Source organism: Haliotis cracherodii, unplaced genomic scaffold (genome assembly GCF_022045235.1).
Source record: "Haliotis cracherodii isolate W230 unplaced genomic scaffold, xgHalCrac1.p SCAF_11, whole genome shotgun sequence".
Classification (NCBI taxonomy): Eukaryota; Metazoa; Mollusca; class Gastropoda; order Lepetellida; family Haliotidae; genus Haliotis; species Haliotis cracherodii.
Genome location: NW_027266266.1, coordinates 39,698,853 through 39,721,638, shown reverse-complemented (window position 1 = coordinate 39,721,638; position 22,786 = coordinate 39,698,853). Strand labels below are relative to the sequence as shown.

The 22,786-nt window shown below is 41.4% G+C and overlaps 2 protein-coding genes across 2 annotated transcripts; both read right to left on the bottom strand.

Moving 5' to 3' along the window:
• Positions 1-14,536: 14,536 nt before the first annotated feature.
• LOC139455775 (uncharacterized) lies at positions 14,537-16,036 on the bottom strand. The gene has a single exon (XM_071237318.1). It carries the CDS (start codon positions 16,034-16,036, stop codon positions 14,537-14,539), a length of 1,500 nt encoding a protein of 499 aa, XP_071093419.1.
• Positions 16,037-19,696: 3,660 nt separating this feature from the next.
• On the bottom strand, positions 19,697-21,197 carry LOC139455773 (uncharacterized). Its single transcript, XM_071237317.1, has one exon. It carries the CDS (start codon positions 21,194-21,196, stop codon positions 19,697-19,699), a length of 1,500 nt encoding a protein of 499 aa, XP_071093418.1. The 5' UTR covers position 21,197.
• Between the last annotated feature and the right edge of the window lie 1,589 nt (positions 21,198-22,786).

Here is a 22,786-nt window from a genome sequence, read left to right as displayed (position 1 = left end):
CTATGACGTCTTTGTTCCCTTGAGATCGTCACACAGACCCTGGTCCTTACACTCGGGGACACCTCGGTTTGCCGGCACCTATTCTTCTGGGATAAAAATTACCCAACCATTACTGACAAGTGTACAATAGACGCATTATGAGGATTAAAAATAAATAAAAGAGGGCTACATGACTTTCGTTATTTTATTTCTCATGTACATACAGCATACATTATAAATCATACATGTGTTCATACATACAAAATATATAAACTTAAAGTCAGAAATTAAATTAATTATTTGCACTTCATGTATGTTAAGTTCTATATGCGCGTTAAGTTCTATATACACGTTAAGTTCTATAAGGACGTTAAGTTCTACAGATACGTTAAGTTCTATACGCACGTGAAGTTCTATATGCACGTTTAGTTCTATATGCGCCTTAAGTTGTATATATAGGTTAAATTCTATACACACGTTAAGTTCTATGTGCATGTTAAGTTCTACATGCACGTTAAGTTCTATGTGCACGTTAAGTTCTTTATGCACGTTAAGTTCTATATGTACGTTTTTTTCTATATGCACGTTAAGTCCTATATGCGCGTTAAGTTCTATATGTACGTTTTTTTCTATATGCATGTTAAGTTCTATATGCACGTTAAGTTCTATATGTACGTTATTTTCTATATGCACGTTAAGTTCTATATGCGCGTTAAGTGTTATTGTGCACGTTATGTTCTATATTCATGTTAAGATCTATATGTACGTTATTTTCTATATGCACGTTAAGTTTTATATGCATGTGAAGATCTATATACATGTTAAGTTCTAGATGCACCTTAAGTTCTATTTATAGGTTAAATTCTATATACACGTTAAGTTCTATATGTACGTTAAGTTCTATATGCACGTTAAGTTCTATATGCACCTTAAGTTCTATTTATAGGTTAAATTCTATATACACGTTAAGTTCTATATGTACGTTAAGTTCTATATGCACGTTAAGTTCTATATGCATGTGAAGATCTATATACATGTTAAGTTCTACATGCATGTTTCGTTCTATCTGCTCGTTAAGTTCCATATGTACGTTAAGTTCTATATACGGGTTAAATTCCATATGCAAGTGCACGTTATGTTCTATAAACAGGTTAAATTCTATATGCACGTTAAGTTCTATATGCACGTTAAGTTCTATATACGGGTTAAATTCTATATGCACGTTAAGTTCTACATGCACGTTAGGTTCTATATGTGCGTTAAGTTTTATATGCACGTTAAGTTCTACATGCACGTTCAGTTCTATATGCACGTTCAGTTCTATATGCACGTTAAGTTCTACATGCACGTTAAGTTCTATATGTGCGTTAAGTTCTATGTTCATTTTAAGTTCTATATATACGTTAAGTTCTTTATGCATGTTAAGTTCTACGTATACATGTACGCCCGTTCTATACACAAAGAAAACAATTAAGCACACCCTAAAATACCCATCACTGTTTGGTCTCATTATTTGTAAAAGATAAAATTACGGGAAGAATTATGTTTTCTCGAGATGATGTAATCAGTCATGCGTGACGAAAGGTCACGTGCCATGCATGGTATGCCCGTGCAGCATGCTTCCCTCGAGTATCTCCAAAAACAGTATATCCAAACGTTAAAATTGCTTTCTTTAGTTCGGTTTCAAACAAATATTCCATGACATTGTGTGACCATGATACGAATGCGATTATCAAACGCCACAAGATGGCAAATAATCGGTATGCATAACGCAGGAATGTCTTGTAATGCCATTGGTCGGAATTCATCACACTGTCGTAAGCAATCGATAAAGTCGAGAAACATGCTTAGACCGGTGATGTCCAGGACCGTCCCAGATCCGGAAGACCTCCTGTGACGACACATCGCGAAGACAGGGACCTTCTTCGTCTCATACGCCGAGGACCCTTTTCAACAAGTACTCGTCTGATACAGCTGTGGTTGCCCAATCGTCGTTTCAACACCAGAACCGTCAGGAACCGACTGAAAGCAGCGGGACCGAGGGCTAGACGAGTCATAAAGCGTCCATAAAGAGATCACCACAAAGCTGCTCGTGTAGCATGGTGTATTGCGCGACAGAACTGGAATCTGAGAACTTGGAGACGAATCCATTGGTCAGACGAAAGTCGCTTTCTGCTCCTCGTCACTGATGGATGAACGAGAGTTTGGAGGCACCGGAACACGGCCTACACCCCCAGGAATATTAAATCGACTGTTGCATATACGGCGGGGGTTCGGTAATGGTTTGGGGGTGTATTTCTCATGATTGCAGTTTGGATTTGGTCACCATAATGGGCAATTTAACAGGGGCTCAGTACATCTGGGACGTTTTGATGGCAGTCGTCGTTCCTCATTTTGACAACCATCTTCTTGCTACTTGACCTAAGTACATGGATGACAATGCCAGGTCTCATCGTTAGCATGCAGTCGTGGATTACATGAGGGCCAAACCAATAACGACTCTACCCTGGCCAGCAATGAGCCCAGATTTGAACCCCCTTGAACATGTTTGGGATAATCTGGCGCGGCGCATACAAGCATGAGATCCTCCTGTACAAGATTTACGCCAATTGGAAGCAGCATTGCACCAGGAGTGATTCTTGTTGAACCAGAAACAGATCCAACGTCTGACTGGAGGCATGAGACGTAGGGTGGTATTCGTCATCCGGGCACGTGGCGGTTATACCCGCTACTGATCTGTTTCACGTGTCATGTCAAGTGGAGACTTTCAGGAACATTTTCACATGAAACATCAAAGGTAACTCGTTTACTTAATCCTCCAGCTCCATACGTTTTTGAGGTATTGTCTGAGGTCAAAAACAGTACCTGTGTTACCATGATGTTTTTGTCAGTAAATTTCAATCACAACTCACCAGTATCTTTTTTATTTGTTGTCAAACGTTTGTCTATCCGATGACATTGGTATCACCCAGCTCCCAGCTCCATGATCTTTGCCATTTGTCTTGGATTTAGATTTGACTTAAGATACGCAAAATGTTTTGTGTCAATAGCATGTCACCAGTACAACTGGTGCTTTCCCTATCAGACAAACATGTTTACTACCGGACAATTAGTCATGTTGTACAAGTAAACAAACCAGGACAAGGCCGTGTATCGGGGTACAACGACACACTAAACCAGCCAGGTCATACCACTGGGGTACGACGACACACTAAACCAGCCAGGTCACACCACTGGGGTATGACGACACACTAAACCAGCCAGGTCACACCACTGGGGTACGACGACACACTAAACCAGCCAGGTCATACCACTGGGGTATGACGACACACTAAACCAGCCAGGTCACACCACTGGGGTACGACGACACTCTAAACCAGCCAGGTCATACCACTGGGGTACGACGACACACTAAACCAGCCAGGTCACACCACTGGGGTATGACGACACACTAAACCAGCCAGGTCACACCACTGGGGTATGACGACACACTAAACCAGCCAGGTCACACCACTGGGGTACGACGACACACTAAACCAGCCAGGTCATACCACTGGGGTATGACGACACACTAAACCAGCCAGATCACACCACTGGGGTATGACGACACACTAAACCAGCCAGGTCATACCACTGGGGTACGACGGCACACTAAACCAGCCAGGTCACACCACTGGGGTATGACGACACACTAAACCAGCCAGGTCATACCACTGGGGTACGAGAACACACTAAACCAGCCAGGTCACACCACTGGGGTATGACGACACACTAAACCAGCCAGGTCACACCACTGGGGTAAGACGACACACTAAACCAGCCAGGTCATACCACTGGGGAACGACGACACACTAAACCAGCCAGGTCACACCACTGGGGTATGACGACACACTAAACCAGCCAGGTCACACCACTGGGGTACGACGACACACTAAACCAGCCAGGTCACACCACTGGGGTATGACGACACACTAAACCAGCCAGGTCATACCACTCGGGTATGACGACACACTAAACCAGCCAGGTCATACCACTGGAGTATGACGACACACTAAACCAGCCAGGTCCACCACTGGGGTATGACGACACACTAAACCAGCCAGGTCACACCACTGGAGTATGACGACACACTAAACCAGCCAGGTCCACCACTGGGGTACGATGACACACTAAACCGTCAAGGTAACACCCCTTGGGTGATTAGATTGACCTTTCAGGAACCTGTGTTCACAACCACATGTACTGTATTAAACAACCTCGCAGCACTGACTACCCCTAGTAGATGGCCCTGTGTTCTCGTGTCATTAATAATGGCCCACCGGTGCAATAAATAGCTCGTAAACACGAATAAACACCTCTGATTACATAATACAAGACGGATGTAAGCACGTATGAAACATATGGAATCACATACACTACTTCATGCTGGCCTCGGGTCCTATCCGGTCCTCCATCCGGAGTCGTGAGCCGAGCTCGAGGTTCTCCCGAGACCGTGGTAGAAAGTCAGACGGCGTTTTACACAAAGTTGATGTCGGCTTGACTACATGGCCGCAGGGTGGCGTTGCTGAGTTCCCAGGGAGAAGGAATTTACGTAATATCCACCACGTGTGGCGGTGGTTGTGACGTCACTATGCCCGAGGTCAGGATCCGTGTTCTGCTGGTAAATCACCGCATGATGATTGATATTGATTGACACCTGCTCGTGCCTATTGCAGCTTGATTTGTACTGATAACAGATCTATGAACCAATTTTCGCCTGGAAGGTCGAACTTTTCTGTCTGTGCAACGTCTTGCTGCTGACTGCCTCTATCCACATTCCGAGGGATAATGTGCAGGAGGGATTCAGCTGATGTACATGTACTTACATACTCGCATCCGGGGTGAAGTGATGGAAGGAGGGACATGGACCCCACTTTCTGGAGCATGCTCATTATTTATACATTCGAAATACACTTATAACAGCTTATTTTCCACAAATTTACTCGAAATGCCAAATAAGAAAATACAACCCTCCATTTAAAAAACTAAAGTTTATATTTGATTTCAATAGGGAATAGCTTACACGAGGCACAAGGCACATGATACAAATGTCCATATCAAACACATGGGGCATACGTGAAGATGTGTATCAGTTCTCTGCAGCCGGATCCCTGTCACTCTGCCTGCTTTAGTCAGGTGTTATTCACTCTCTTTACGAGGGGACAAGGGTTGTCGGTAGCTGTCTGTCACAGCAGGGAGATGTCACCGCACCCTGTCACTTGTGTCTCTAGTTGTTGATAACATAACGATAACAACGTTAATGTCGTCATATAGCTGGACTAGTGTAGATTGCGGCTCGTGAAACAACCAACAAGCAATAATATTCCAGAAGCGCATATCTGCGGATACCAACGATATTAACATAGCCCAACTGACAAAGCGATTGCACTCGGCAACACCTCATAGTTTCAACATTGACACCAAGTTATCTGCAACAGAGTAATTATTGTTTCATCACAATCATCATCACACATCACACTGTCCTGCTTCCCTGGTGTCCTGGTGTCCCGGAAGCGCCCAGCTTCATACGAACATACTCATATGTCGACATATTGTACATGGGAATAATTTACTGTGGATTTGAATTCCGGTTCGCCCCGATTATGTTTGTCAGCATCATATCCGTACCCGTGGCTTTCGCCAAAGTGTTAAACGTCTGAGACCTGCATCACATCGGGTTTTCCTCCCTCATTAAGCTGACACGCCATTATATAGCTGGAATACTGTGAAAAGCGGCGTTAAACCCAACTCACTCACTTACTCACTACCGTGGAGAGCTCTTTGAAGTTCAAGGCGACATTTCCGACATGTGTGCCATAAATAGTTATAATTATACGTTGATTGTTCATGATCAACGATTTTATTCCACCATCACTGAATGGTAACTGGCGAAGCTGTATGAAGTGTGCTTTTGTAGACCACAGTTTATTTTCTACGTTATGCGAGCTCTTACGATTACACAAATAGTGGAAATTAATCAACAATGTTTTTAAATGCCATGAGAGAGATTCTGTGTTAAAAAATGACAGCTGTTTAACATTTTCTTTGGAAAGCCCTGATTCCCCGCTCATATCTGCGGTCGGTTAAACTCGAAAACATGTCGTACCTGCCCATGCGAGTTATCACCGTCGTGCAGAATAATCGCAGATGAACAGTTCACCTTTTCAGAATGCACGAGGAAAAAAGTGATATTCCAAACCTCAAGCGTTTTGTCCGACGGTTGAAAAACAAATGACAGATACAGTCGAAACGTTTCCGTATGACTTCAATTATCCCCCAATCTCATTAAAATCAGATCCTAGTTCTCTCTACCCCTAAACAAAGATCTGAAGACTCCCATTTGGGGTCACGTCAGAACGACCTTTCATCCGACCAATCAGAGCGTCGCTTACCAGATCATGAAAGTGACAGTGGGAATGTGATTTCTAATCATGCAGCCTCGAAAAGGTTAAAACGAGGTTTTCCGAACGAATAGTTGCGGGCTTAACGACTGAATCTATACAATCTAGACCATATATTAGCCATTCTAGAACGTTCTTTTGTTCAGGTTTCAAATTTTTAAGCGAGAATTTATCAAAATATGTTTCGAAGCGTAGTCGCCAATTTGAAATTAGTGCCGTAAAGCACGAGAAAGCTGCCTTCTGATTGACTAATTTCAATTTCTTGTCAGTAATTCCATTGGTCGGTCTGAGTTTGCCAAAGGTCGGTCTGACGTGACCCGTAATGGGATATCCTCAGATCTTTGTTTAGCGGCAGCGAGAACTAAGATCTGATTTTAATGAGATTTTATCTCCAAATCCATCTCAACGTTACCTTTGTCTCGGACTATACGGATTATGCAAAAATCATTTTCAAGGCAATTCTATGACTGTTTTGTACTGGACAAGCTGAGCTGGATGGATGTAGATCATAGATCGGTGTTTCTCTGAATCTACACATGACGGGGGGCTTAATAGTAGATGTTTCTGTATATTGGTCTCTACTGTAATGACACCGCATCAAGTACAATATCTAGTTGGATATTACTGTCTGATATGTAAACTGAAATCACAGGAGTAATTGAGCTGCACTATCCCCCTTGTAGATAGGCGCCAAACCGCCATGTTACTGCCCTAGATTTTTACAGATAGGTACAGATCAATCGACGTCACTAATGACATATGCCATGACATAACAGTCACACAGTTCAACCCTATACGCCCAAGATCCCATGTGACTGTCACAGATACAAAGTAAGACAGTAGTTCTATTGCGCAGTGTTAAAGATGACAACCAATGACTTGTAGATAAATAGACAGATGCTTCTATATACACACAGTCTTGTGGTTAAAAGGTATGCTCGCCACATCGAAGGTCCGGGTTCGAAACCCCACATGGGCCCAATACATTGTTCCCATTCCTTGTGTGAAGCCGGATTTTTCTTCTTATCACTGCTACCAGGTGTGAAACCATATTCCCTCACACGCATACAAAGATATATGCAGATATACGATGTGGGTTTAGTTACAAGAATATATCAATATTGTCACTATATTGTCTGAAACCACTGTCATTGTTTCTTCACACTCGGGGCGGTCGGGTAGCCTAGTGGTTAAAGCGTTCGCTCGTCTCGCCGAAGACCCGGGTTCGATTCCCGACATGGGTACAATGTGTGAAGCCCATTTCTGGTGTCCCCCGTCGTGATATTGCTGGATTATTGCTGGAATATTGCTAAAAGCGGCGTAAAACCATACTCACTCACTCACTCACTCTCAATGTCCACCACACTCAACAAAGAAGGGCTGTAAATATGGCGGGTCTATGGAGTTGTGTGAGTTGTGAATCATGAAATAATGTGAAACGTACCTTTGAACTTTAGAAATGACTTGGAATTTCATGATATAGTATGAACCGACAGACGTCCAAATGAATAATATCGTTGACTTATTTCATAAAATTTTCTCGCTTGACATGTGATTTTATTTCCATTAAATCAAAAACATGAGATTCCAAACAAGGCATATTGAAATAGAGCAGGGCAGGTCAACAACGAAGACTGCAATCATTTGAAGCTGAAGTGGCAGTGGTATGTATTTACAACGACGGCTGTGGCTGTACTGGATATTTTAATTCCGTGAATGATGAGTGTTTTTTTTATAACAATTACATAATTTGACAAGGGCACCATGAACAAATACGCCGCCAAGTATGGTTGGAGATTGTCATAAATGTTTGTGTGCTATATATGAATAAGGAAGAGAATTATATTGATGTCGACTTCTTCATTATGGCAATTTTAAGGAGAAACCAGAAAGGTCTTTAATGGCCATGGAAGCAAGTAGTGAGGGGACTATGGATATGAACAAATGCTGCACTTGTCCAAATTGTTCCTGACACCACCAGAAGGCTGGAGTAACAGTGACAGTGGAAGTGGTGACTAAATGCTTGTCAAATATCGATAATGAAGCGTCACCGCATAAAGGGATAGTTCAAAGTTCAAAAAGTTTGTTGACATGAAATCAGGGAGGGGGATGTTGATTTTCCAACCTGTCGGCTTTGCCATCAAGAAGACGACCACCGCATCCACAGACACCCATTTCTGGACAGTTGCCTCCTCCTCAATAGGGGTCCACGGCACAGTTGTTGTTTTTCTACACGTAAGACATGTGCAATGAAGTATAAGGTTACAGGGTGCAAGTCCTGGCTGCACAGTCATGGAGACACCTAAAACAAAATCAACAGGTATGGCTTGCGATGACGGTGCCCAGGCAGCGCAGCCAGAAACATATAAAATATATTTTAAAGAATTTACAATAACCCAAGTGATATGCGGGATGTGATGATAATACTTATGGGAGAAAACAATATTGTTAAAGATTATGCAAACACATAGTTGACAACAAAACAGCATATGTACATGAATAAACACACAGCCCCAATGATTATTTACAGAAATGATATCAACTAATAATCCCCCAATATAATCATCACATCCTTTCTACCACAGGATACATACATCCCACTTGACGTGAGGTGAAAGTCACTTTAACAGCGGCCAAAAGAAGATTATGAAAACATACATTTAAACCCAAAATGAGGGAATATTTATCCCTAGCACATTTAGGGTATATATATGTATATATATATTTATATAAAACGGTTTTAAAACACAATACATCAGACCACGACAGGATACCTGGCCTGTACTAGAAAGGTGACTAAGCGAAGTGGGGTATGACTGCCTGTTGGATGATCGTGCTAGTCCATATGGGGCTTGCTCCAACAGTATGTCAATACACCCAGTAGGTAAACCACTTCAGGCTACCTAGAATGAATGCCCAATTTGAAGGTTTGGTTTGGTTTGTTGTTTAACGCCGCACTCAGCAATATTCCAGCTATATGACAGCGGTCTGTAAATAATCACCAGACCAGACAATCCAGTGATTTATATCATTAGCATCGATCCGCGCAATTGGGATCGATGACATGCTTCAACCAAGTCAGCGAGCATGACCACCCGATCCCGTAAGTCGCCTTTTACGACAAGCATAGTCATTTTTTATGGCAAGCATGGGTTGCTGAAGACCTATTCTACCCCGGAATCTTCACGGGTCTCCAATTTAAGCCAACATATTAAAAAGGAATTTTAAAAATGGATACAACATGATTTATATTACTAAGATTGCGGGCAAATTATTGGCCATGTAATATAATACATTATATTATTAGTATTGAAGACAAGGTGACTTCACTTTCACATCAAGTGGGAAAACACAGTGAAATATAATTTATACCACCAATCCGACAATGTAGAAATACTACATGTTTAAAAGGACTGGATTGATATTTAATAAGATGAGGTTATATACATATTTAGATATTGGTCAATGCGAAGCCTCTTGGCATCATTTGGATTGCGTAACGCCAGACGCCAAGAGAACGAGAAAGTGTCCATGTGCTGTAAATAGCCAAAGTTTGGAATTTACACTAATATCGAAATGCCTGATGAATTATCTTATATGTATTCACTGGTATGTGTTACTATTACTTTATAGACATTAGGATAGGATGACATCAATGTATGGTAGGCAAAACTGTGTTAAGGTAAACATGAAGCAGACGACGGAGCCATGCCTTGTTTACATCCGGTGCGGCCATTTTGTAATGCAACCGGAAGAGAGCCGGAGAGTGCCGAGGATAGCCGAAGGTAATGTGTGCTGCCCAGCGCGCAGGTCAGAACAGAACACAACAGAACAGAACAGAACTTTATTACGCTCAGGCCGAGATCCTCGGCATATGAGGTACAAAATGACAGCAAAATACACATTATAATAGCGGATATGTGGTTAGCCTGAAGATTTTACAATTTGCATTACATATTTACAGAATTTACTAAGGTTTTTTAATACAGATATCTCTTTACAAGTGAAAAGTCTTTGAAATTTAATCATATTAGGTCTTTTAGTAGGTAGATGGGATATACAAAATTCTTTCTTTAGTAAAATATGGACATTTAAAAATATGGTGAAATTCATCTCCAATATCATCAATAAAACACAGTTTACATTTGCTTTCACAAATAGGTATCCCATTCCATCTTCCTTTTTCAATTGGTAAGTGGTGGCATGAAGTACGAAATAAAAGTAGAGGGATAGCTTTATTTAGGGGTAGGGACGTCAGATAATTTTCTAATTCAAATTGTGGTTTCAAGAGAGAATAGACTACACTTTTTTTGGAATTTTCCACCTCAGAGCTCCAGGTTTGTTTAGCATGATCAGTTAAAATAGAGTGAGCTGTTCCTTTGAGCCAGGAAGATGAAACAGGAGACTGTGACAACCATATATAACTTAAACCAATATTGTTTAGAACATTTTGAATACATGAAATCCAGTCATAGTTGTAAACACCTGTATTATGGATGTTATATACATCAAGAGATGTCAGTGAGGGGACAGCAATTAATTACTTCCAGATGGCACAAGGGTGTTTTAACTGAGCGCATGGCTTGGGAACCAAGACCGATGATAGCCACTTGTTAATTTGAAATAAACTTGCAACTAAGTTCTGTTGTTGTCAGCAATAAGTGCATTTATCAAAAGAAAGAATTAAATTTTTGGAATAATTGGAACTTTGAATTTAGCAATGAGCTGGTGGCAATTTTGATTGGCCGATCTATTAAGCAAACTTACATCCAAACCCCAAATGTGCCTTACTAAAGTTATTTTCCAACAAGAAAATAATGCAATAAATAAATGCTATTTATGCTTGCCATTGAGTGCACTTTTTGACAGTCACAGGAGAGTGACATTTGCCAGTTTGGGCAAAGCAAGAATGACTTGGACCTGTGGCCAAACACCTGTTTTGAATTTTGCTTGACTTAATGAAATTAAATGCAGCAAATGATTCTAAGTCCTGCAAACTATGCATTGAACCATACCACACTTGCATACAATAGACCTTTAGTTGCCATATAGAGAAGCTGGTGCTCTTACCTAAAACAATATCAACAGGTATGGCTGGCGATGTTGGTGTTCAGGCAGTGCAGACGGAAAGAGGCTTCTGAAAAGTTTAGGGGTCCCTGGATGGCACTAGCCCTTGTCATGTGACCCCATAGCCCCAGGCTATTGGCTAAAAGCTATTGCTATGGGACCCATGAGACCAGTGCATGGAACCCCCAAACCTTATTCTATAATAAGTACATGGTCAGGATGTTTTGGTTACTGGTGTACGAAACTTGGGCAAAATATCCAGCCTTTACACACAGAACGTTTTATCCGTTTCCCACAAGTTTGATATTCAATCAATTGATGACGGTACTTGATTGAATTGTTAAGTCTACAGGTAAGATAACTCTACCCTTCTTAATCAAAAGAGAACTCTTTTCAGGCCGACCATTTCATTTTTTAGATGGGAGTTTTGTTTAAAGCAGAATATATTCTTCAAAACACGTAATTTATTTCTGTAAAATAAAAATCCGAACAATTAAAATGAATTCACATCACATTATTGTCAGGATGTGCATGCCCAACGTGCAATTAAAATCCTTGTGGTTAAAATCTGAGGACAGGTTTGTTTCTGCATTTTGTTTCTTGGACAAACTATTGTATATGTTTCCAGAATATGAAGTGGTTGTTGCCTCAGTGTTAGCGAGATATTGCGTGAAGAAGCAATGTTTTGTTAAAGTTGGAAACACAGATAATAGCAATGGAACGTTAAAAAATTGTTAATTGATAAGATCTTACAGTGCATATCATTGACCTTTTGGAACCTGAATTGAATTCTATCTCAAATCTATGATCTAAAAATCAGATTCCAAAGAGTGACAACATCCGTCATTCATTGGAATCGTGTTTGACACACCATACCCGAGTGCTATAATTGTATTTATTCTAGAAACTTTATTGCCAACATACGAAACCAGCCCAATAAGTTATAGATGTATAAAAGACTAACAGTGAACATGGAAAATTAGCAGATACACGTCCTGAGTCACCAGTATATTTAACACCACTAAATTTAACATTTGAAACCTAACTCTGCACGTTTGATCCCACATTTAAATGTAAAATGCGGTTAAACGTACAGGTCACCCAGCTGGACATCGAAAAAATTGAAAATGATGTAAGCGAAGATACAGAGTGAAGTGGGTTTATTTGGGTGGGTTTTCGATTTGAATTAAGGAAACAAAGAATGGCTCTGAATATACTCAAACATTGTTGTTAGACCTCTTATACATTTCTAGCATATACTTCAGGCATTGAAAGGGAACGGCATGGCTACTTCGTAAGCCTATTTATAGGTTTAAAGCTCGTTGTCATTCCCAAAACATGAAATACACTTTTTGTCGATACATGTCACACGATATTGTCACACATTCTTCAAAGTCTGCATTGTGAACCTATGATGTTTATATTATTATTTCAACATGTCTATCGACAATGATTGAGAAAGAAGTTTTGTCATATAAATGTGAGCCCCCTAGGTTAGGCGGTGATTATGTCAGCTGTTTCAATTAGGAATGGTTGAAGCCTTTGATTCACCAAACCGAATGGAATATTTTCTAAATTCGTTGAAGAATAGCAACACAGAAAACACAGAAAACACAGAAAAAGAATTAAAGCTGCAAACAGCAATGGCGGGCTCCAAGTAACTGCGCACAAACGTCCATGTTCGAAACCTCAAAGGGGTTTCCTTGTACCAAATAAGTCACATGTAGGCACAACTTGCAGGATATAGCCGCTACGAAATTGTCGCGTGCTGGTGTGTCCAAGTCTGTTCTTAACCCATTTCGACCTCGAACATGTTCGAATCCACAAAGGGTTTGTTTGTACCAACTCTGTCAAAAGATAGTCACCGTTTGCAGGACATCGCCGCTACGAAATTGGCGTGTTCCAGGGGTGTCCCAATATCAATCAAATGTCACCACCAAGCGATGCTACTTTTAGCATGCCACCAAGAACAAACAATGAGATGCATATGGCATATTAACTTCATGTAAACTTGGGGCGGTCGGGTAGCCTAGTGGTTAAAGCATTCGCTCGTCACGCCGAAGATTCCCGGCATGGGTACAATGTGTGAAGCCCATTTCTGGTGTTCCCCGCCGTGATATTGCTGGAAAATTGCTAAAAGCGGCGTAAAACCAAACTCACTCACTCACTCATGTAAACTTGCAATAGTTACTGTCAACAACCTTACAAGATATGATCTTTAAAGTAAAATTTCGGTGAAAAAAATCATCAAAATCAAAATCTAATATAGGCGCAACTAAAAAACATATCCAAACTCGGTTAAGACAATTTATTCCGTTGTGTATGGAGACAATTCTAAGAAGGTTTGAATGCATCTCATGCAATGGATTCAGAGGAGACAGGTACAGGTACCAAAAAAAACTGTGAATACTTTGAATCCAATATGGCTGCCAAACCAAGTAACCAATGACCTAAGTCAAAGAACAAATAATGTCAACCACCCCTAGCAGCAGACACATGCAAAGTTTAAAAGTAAACGGACAAGCGGTTTTGGAGCAATAGGGCAAAATATAGTTTACAGAATTACTTGTTTTTCAGCTGTCTGCCCTTGGTCTTTGAGCCGATTACAATAGGGCTTCAAGCCTTTCGGCTCAGAGGCCTAATAATCAACTCCATCAATGCTTAATGACTTGAGAGTTTATGCTGAAATGTTATGTGTCACATCAACTGCTCCGACAATTGGAGAACAGAATCCACTGTAGTAGAGTAAGAGTTGTCGTCCTCGAAACTTGAAATACACTTTTTGTCGATACATTTATTATCACACATACTTTGAAAGTTGTATTAACCGAAAGTCTGCATTGTGAGTATATGTGTTTTTATCTCATTATTTCAAAATGCCTACCGACGATGATTCAGAAAGAAGTTTTGTTTTATAAATGTTAACTTCCGAGGTTAGGCAGTCATTATATCAACTGTTTCAGTCAGAGGTGGTTATGTGACTTGAAGTTTTTGATTGACCAATCATAATCGAATATTTTCAAATTCGTTGAAGAATATCTTAATAGAATTCAGGGAACCAAACATAGAAGAATACGACTAACTCCATCCATGCCTACTGACTTAAGAGTATATGGTGAAGTGTTATATGCCACATTAACTGCGCCGACAATTGGAGAAGAAAGGCCACTGTAGTAGATGGTGCCTCTATACAGTCTCATGTTCCAGGGACTAGTGGTCAGTGTGGTCACCTCTGTACTCACATTATTGGACACGGTCATCTTCATCAGTTTCTTCTCATTGTTATAATACAACACACCAGCTGTCTGATCTAGGGTTACAGCAAACATGCTACTTCCTGTGGCTAGTGTTGCTAGGCCTTGACCATCATATGTCACCATGAACAGTTTCCCACCATTATACCCATATATCCTCTTTCTCCTTGTGTCAAGAGTTAGTTGCCTTGGAATGCCTCTATACTTGGATAAGTCAATGATGGTGGTAAAGTCTTTCCCCTGTGTAGACATGTGGCTGATTGAATATAGTGGGACTTCTGTTGTCATAAACACAATGTCCCGTTCTTCATCCACTGCCATACCATATGTCTGTACACCTTCTCTGAGAACTGTCACGTGACTTGTATCAAGGGCAGATGATACGATCTTACTAGGATTGTAAAGTCCAATCAGAAGTTTCCTTGTCTTCGCTATATAGGCAACAGATAACACATTCTTCATGGTGAGATACTGATAGACACTGAGGGAGTTACTGTGAATGTTGAGTTGACGGAACTGATGCTGGGTGCTTGACCAACGTGGAGCAATCAGAATCCTACTTCTCTCCTCTTGTCGTCCTTGTGTGGTCACTGACGTTGTAGACGCAGGTAGCCTTGGTGTCGTCATTAACGTTGTCAACCCAGGTGACCCGGATGTAGAGGTATCATTTTGAGTTGCTGGGGAAGCATCATGTACAGTAAACGTTGTTTTCTGTTTTTGTTTTGGGAACTGACACGTCTCATTCAATGTCATCAAGCGTTTGATGTCAGCCTTGAGATCAGCAGTGGTAACCTCACACTTCTGTAGTTCTATTTCCAGTCTACGTTTGTCTCTGACACAGTCGTCCCTTGAGTTGTCTCGATTTCCTACCCGTGCCTTCTTCAGGACAGATTGGTGAAATACGCTCGTCTCGTCCTGGAAGTCTTTTAGTTCTTTGGAGACATGACGCATCTGCCTCTTCATCTGATGGTAGCCCTGTTTTAGATGCCGCAATTCAGAGACGACCTGACTTTTCACCATGTCTTGAAGAGACTCTCCTTCTAGAATCTCGGCCATGGCTTCTCTCACCTGATCCCATATGTTTTCTCTTAATTCAGCCCTCAATGCTGTCTTTGAACCAACTATAATATTTCGTATCCTTTTCTCCATATTGATCATGTCCTCCTTGTTATGAAACAGATCTTCCTCAAACTGGTCCAGTCTCTGTATGACAGACACAATACTGTCCTGGCAGTTACAAACACAGGTCAGGTAAGTCCATATCAGCAACCATGAAAGGTGTTTAAACTCGGCCATCTTTGGCACTGTACACTATACTGTAAGATGCCCTTGTCCGTTAGAGTGATGTGCACGTGTACCCTTCGGTAGGAAACAACGTGGTCTGCGTCAGATTAGTTGGTGGAAGGTACAAGTATACATTTACTGGGTTATCACAACGTAATCAGTGTTGCAGGTCAAACATACAGACCATCTCCTGGGTGTAAAGAATACTCGGTTGTCACCATTTACCTGATTTAGCATGTACATGGATCGCTATTATTGGTGATTTAGGTACGTCGTAGTACATATTCAAACGTTGAATGTTACTTGTATTTTACTCACATGTATAAGTAGCAGTCAACCATTAAGTGGTCACTCCGAAAGAAAACAACGCTCGCCTTGCATTGTTTAGTTCCAGGGAACACCCCACTATTACGTCATCACACGGCTCACTGCGACACAAAAGATGACACCACAGTCTCCGTTATTCCAATATATATTTTCAAGCATAATTTGAATATTTTAGTAACCTCAATTCTTTTTTATGTAACGTACATATGTGCACGTTATTCCAGTATGCCTTAAGACAATGATTGAGAAGAAAAAAAACAAACTATTCCGTCAACAAAAGCCCTACAAGGCCAAGAGGGACCACCCCTTGTAATTTTATGGCTTATGTTCCTTTAAGGTGGTGACTAAATAACCACATGATGGTCTTATAACTCATGTAATCCTAATCGGTAGCATCGGACTAAAGTTTCTTAACAAACAAACTTAGAGCCTTGGCTGGACGCTTGGGGTGAATGTCCCGTCCACGCTTGAATTATATATATTGACTTATATACAGCTTATGCAATATTTCAAATGAGAAAATTCCCGAACTTGGTTCGCACAACCGTGGATGTCCCCACTACAAGTTCAAAGATCGGAGCCGTTGTCAAACTGTGAAGACAGAAGGTTGGTAAGCAACTACTAGTTTGAACCAATGTCGTTTGAGCTATCAAGGCTGAAGTCCTGGCAACGTGTGCCTGTGTCAAGGTTTAATACCTCTGTGTATTTAGATCATGTCTGTTGTATATTGAATTACTACTGAGAAGTTATTAACAGTGTTACTATCGTGTGTCTATTCGCCTGTTAGACGCATCTAACGCAGTGTGTCTTCATCTATACAAAAGTATGAATGGCGGTAACAGCTCAAAATGACCACACATTAAAATGGCTGCAAACTCTAGTCAAAACGCCTCCATGAAAACGTGATATGTTGTTCGTTTTTATTTAAACCCAGAAATACATGACGTTTGTTAGAATCATAATAATCAGAGGGAGAAACAACGGTGCCTAACAATGGTTTGTCACACGGTGTATCTGCAATTATCCAATTGCAGCATGTGAAGAACACATCAAACCCATACTGTAAAGTCTTCATTGGCTGCCATTTAAACAACGGATGAAGTTCAACATCATTCATGATCCACAGTATCCACAATATGTTAAACTCTACTTTCAGTTCACAAGGCTAGTTGCAATCTACTCTCTGCCGATCAAATGTTGTTGTTTTTCAAATTTACCACTAAAGCACAATTGGATGAAAGATCTTTCTCAGTCGCTCCCTCAACTCACTCCTTCTGACGACGCTCGTATTTATAAGTGGCAAATGTTATTTATCGGTTGTCACAGTCCCTGAATAGCACTAATGATTTGAGAAGTATTATTTTCAAAGTAAACATTACGTATATTGGTGAATATCAGCAGAAAACGTGAACTTGTAAGTATAATTAAGATGACAGGCAGAGAAAACTCCATCTTGCCATGATGGACAAAAAGAGTGCCGTAAGCAGGAGTTCCTAGTGGTGTTGACGATGCCAGAGTTCACTCCTTCAGGAAGGTTGTACAACATGTGTTGACATTTTAAAAGACAAACCAATTTGTATCATAAGGATATTTTTTCGTACGAACAGCACAAATTGTGTCAACCTTTCAGTGGTTTATTTGTGGGAATCTATTCAAGCGGAATCTAGAATATACACATTCGTCATGATAAAGAAACACAAATGTACAGGAAGACATTCAGTAATTACTTCCGCTGTCCCCGTCCGACTTGCAATGCGTGCATGAGGTGAAGGTCTTGCTGTACCACATCTTGGACACTATGCAAGGGGCACATGTTACTGAAACACAACACTTTGTTCCAGGGACGAGGCATTTGTTCTCATGGCCATTGTAAAATGTGCAGAATTGGGCAAACATGCTCTTGATCCCATTCGATAGTTTTTCATCACACGGTATGTGATTACTTACTGCGAAACTACAGCAAGAATACATTGCCTCAAGCTTATGCTCCTCTCTTCTTCGGGAGGCTGATTGGGATTAGCAAACCTTTATTTATGTATCTTGCCACACATGCTCATTTCCAACTGTTTAGCTTTGATGGTAGACATTACGAGAAATGTTAACATTCATTCAAGTTTTTCCTTCACGGAATGAGATAGGCTGCATGTACACCTATGTTCATTGCCTGTGAACATGACACCATGCATGTGTAACAACAATTATACAAATAATTAAGCAATGCATTGGCAGCAGGACTAACAGGACATAAATAATATTATTCTGGCTAATGACCCTGAGAGTATAATACATCGTACCATATGCTGTTAAGCACAGCACCATCCTGCTATTCCCATTGCCAAGTTCACACATGTTGTTCAGTGTTGTGGGTCTGAGGACCACCGTGTTTGCTGCATCAAGGGGATTACCTATGATGTTGTTGTTCCCGTGAGATCGTCACACATAGCTGAGCTTTAGGTTCAGCAGATCAAAGACTTTAAACTCATACCGTGTACATAAACTGACAGGCTACTTACGTGCAGCAAATAGAGGAAACTACTGGACACAACCAAATGTGGTGATTTACGCGAGCAAGCAATGATCCTGTCCTTAATCATATAGCAACTAGAGCACTTGAGCCAGGGGACTCACGTGGCGTTGAGGTGAACAGCTTACGAATTATTCATGGTAATTTAATGACTTCCAAAAGCGGTTTTCCTTCACGCTAAAGTCAGTAGTAATATTTTATTTGAGAACTGGAAGTGCCATTTATCAGAATGCTAAACACACATGTGCGTGTGTGTGTGTGTGTGTGTGTGTGTGTGTGTGTTAGTGTGTGTGTGTGTTATTGTCTATGTGTGTGCACGTGTGTGTATGTTATTGTGTATGTGTGCGTGCGTGCGTGCGTGCGTGCGTGCGTGCGTGCGTGTGTCTGTGTGTGTGTGAAGCGGCATTGTTGAGTTCGGTGTTTTGAGTGGGTTTTCAGTCTGGATTAAGGAAACGCCAGTGGACTATCACCTTTTTACCCTGTAGACTGAGTATAATGATGTGTATTGACATTATTATGCTTTTCGTAAGCTAACATATAGGTGGCACCCATAATTTAAAGGATCAAGCCTTGCGATTTCTATTGTTTTCCTTCATCTATTGCAACCTCTATTGTACCACATGCTTTGAATAATCGAACCTCTTCAGTTTGAATATAGAAGTAACCAAAATTAAACAAAAATTTATCATTATTTCAAAATGCCACCCGGTAATGGTTGAGATCTGTTTCAATCAGAGGGGGCTATTGTGATTTGAAATCTCTGGCTGAACTATCCAAATCGAGTATTTTACAAATTCATGTAGGAATAGCCATTATAGAATTCAGGGAATCAAACATAGATGCACATGATCAACCCCCTCCATGCCTACTGACTGGAGAGTATATTCTAAAGTGTTATATGTCACATCAACTGCACCGACAATTGGAGGACCACAGCCACCGTAGTAGATGGTGCCTCTATACAGTCTCATGTTGCAGGATCTAGCGGTCAGTGTGGTCACCTCTGTACTCACATTATTGGACACGGTCATCTTCATCAGTTTCTTATCATTGTTATAATACAACACACCAGCTGTCTGATCTAGGGTTACAGCATACATGCCATTTCCTGTGGCTAATGTTGCCAGACCTTGACCATCATATGTCACCATGAACAGTTTCCCGCCATTACACCCATATATCTTCTTTCGCTTATTGTCAAGTGTAATTCCGCTTGGCCAATTTCCGTAGTTGGACAAGTTAACGATGGTTGTAAAGTCTTTCCCCTGTGTAGACATGCGGCTGATTGAATGTCGTGGGAAGTCTGTTGTCATAAACACAATGTCACGTTCTTCATCCACTGCCATACCATATGTCTGTACACCTTCTCTGAGAACTGTCACGTGACTTGTATCAAGGGCAGATGATACGATCTTACGAGGGTTGTTAAGTCCAATCAGAAGTTTCCTTGTCTTCGCTACATAGGCAACAGATAACACATTCTTCATGGTGAGATACTGATAGACACTGAGGGAGTTACTGTGAATGTTGAGTTGACGGAACTGATGCTGGGTGCTTGACCAACGTGGAGCAATCAGAATCCTACTTCTCTCCTCTTGTCGTCCTTGTGTGGTCACTGACGTTGTAGACACAGGTAGCCTTTGTGTCGTCATTAACGATGTCAACACAGGTGACCCGGATGTAGAGGTATCATTTTGAGTTGCTGGGGAAGCATGATGTACAGTAAACGTTGTTTTATGTTTTTGTTTTGGGAACTGACACGTCTCATTCAATGTCATGCATCGCTTGATGTCAGCCTTGAGATCAGCAGTGGTAACCTCACACTTCTGTAGTTCTATTTCCAGCCTGTGTCTGTATTTGACACTGACGTCACTGGAGTTCTCTCGATTCCCAACCCGTGCCTTCTTCAGGACAGTTTCATGAAATACGCTCGTCTCGTCCTGGAAGTCTTTGAGTTCTTTGGAGACATGATGTATCTGCCTCTTCATCTGATGGTAGCCCTGTTTCAGATGTCTCAATTCAGAGACAACCTGAGTTTTCACCATGTCTTGAAGAGACTCTCCTTGTAGAATCTCGGCCATGGCTTCTCTCACTTTATCCCCTATGTTTTCCTTTAACTCAGCTCTCAATGATGTCTTTGCGCCATTTATGATATTTAATATCCTTTTTTCCATACGGATCATATCATCCTTGTTATCAAGCAGTTCCTCTTCAAACTGGTCTAGTCTCTCTATAACAGACGCAATGCTGTCCTCGCAGTTACAAAAGTAGACCAGGGAGGTACATGTAAGGGACCAGGCAAGGCATTTAAAAGTGGTCATCTTCAGAAGTGTACAAAATCCTTTGAGAAGTCCCTGTCCGTTAGACGGATGTGTACGTGTGCCCCTCAGTGTATCACCACGTGTTCTGCTACTGGATTGCTGGCGTGAGCTACAAGTATACATTTACTGTGTTATCACTACGTAATCAGTGGTGCGGGTGACACGTGGTCACCTTACTCTGGGTGTAAAGAACACTCGATTATCACTATTTACTTGATGTGGCATGCAGCTCTGTCACTGGTAATTCAATTTTGAAGCGGGGTATATGCAAACATTGTATTTTACACATACTGTATTCACATAGATTAGATGAAAGCAAACATTAAGTGTTTCCCCCTAGAGAAAATAGCACCAGAATTGCATGATTAGTTTCAATCCGAACACCACGATTACAACGTCACCAAGCACATTGTGAAGCTAATGATGACGTCACATTAATACATTCTGTTGTGATGCCGCCCCCTAATCAGCTGTTTCAAACTTAGGTAGTTATTGTTATTTGAATCTTGTGATTGTCTTGTAAAACAACGAATCTGACTGGAATCTCTTGTCTTTCGAACTAACGAATGTTTTTATTTTAATTGTTATTTAATCTATGATAATTTCTTCACCATCACTTGTGAGGACCCAATATATTTGCCTTAATGTTAGTCTAAAAACAATTAGGACACGCCTACGAGCTGACTAATGTTTCCTGATTGGCTAAAGATAGGGTGGGCGAGACTTTTCTGCGAATTTTCCGCTAAACAATATCCTAGACTTACATCTACAGGTCAAAGCTTCCATCCACTTGAGTTGACAATCGGGTGTAGCAGTAGACCAGAGCTGCCATCTACTTGAGTTGACAGTCGGGTGTTGCAGTAGACCAGAGCAGCCATCTACTCGAGTTGACAGTCGTGTGTAGCAGTAGACCAGAGCAGCCATCTACTCGAGTTGACAGTCGGGTGTAGCAGTAGACCAGAGCTGCCATCTACTTGAGTTGACAATCGGGTGTAGCAGTAGACCAGAGCAGCCATCTACTCGAGTTGACAGTCGTGTGTAGCAGTAGACCAGAGCAGCCATCTACTCGAGTTGACAGTCGGGTGTAGCAGTAGACCAGAGCAGCCATCTACTCGAGTAGACAATCGGGTGTAGCAGTAGACCAGAGCAGCCATCTACTTGAGTTGACAATCGGGTGTAGCAGTAGACCAGAGCAGCCATCTAATCGAGTTGACAATCGGGTGTAGCAGTAGACCAGAGCAGCCATCTACTCGAGTTGACAATCGGGTGTAGCAGTAGACCAGAGCAGCCATCTACTTGAGTTGACAGTCGGGTGTAGCAGTAGACCAGAGCAGCCATCTACTTGAGTTGACAGTCGGGTGTAGCAGTAGACCAGAGCAGCCATGTACTTGAGTTGACAGTCGGGTGTAGCAGTAGACCAGAGCAGCCATCAACTTGAGTTGACAGTCGGGTGTAGAAGTAGACCAGAGCAGCCATCAACTTGAGTTGACAATCGGGTGTAGCAGTAGACCAGAACTGTCATCTATTTGAGTTGACAATCGGGTGTAGCAGTAGACCAGAGCAGCCATCTACTTGAGTTGACAATCGGGT

Excerpts from the sequence above, each read along its gene's own strand:
- LOC139455775 (XM_071237318.1), bottom strand. The coding sequence starts at position 16,036 with ATGGCCGAGTTTAAACACCTTTCATGGTTGCTGATATGGACTTACCTG.
- LOC139455773 (XM_071237317.1), bottom strand. The coding sequence starts at position 21,196 with ATGACCACTTTTAAATGCCTTGCCTGGTCCCTTACATGTACCTCCCTG.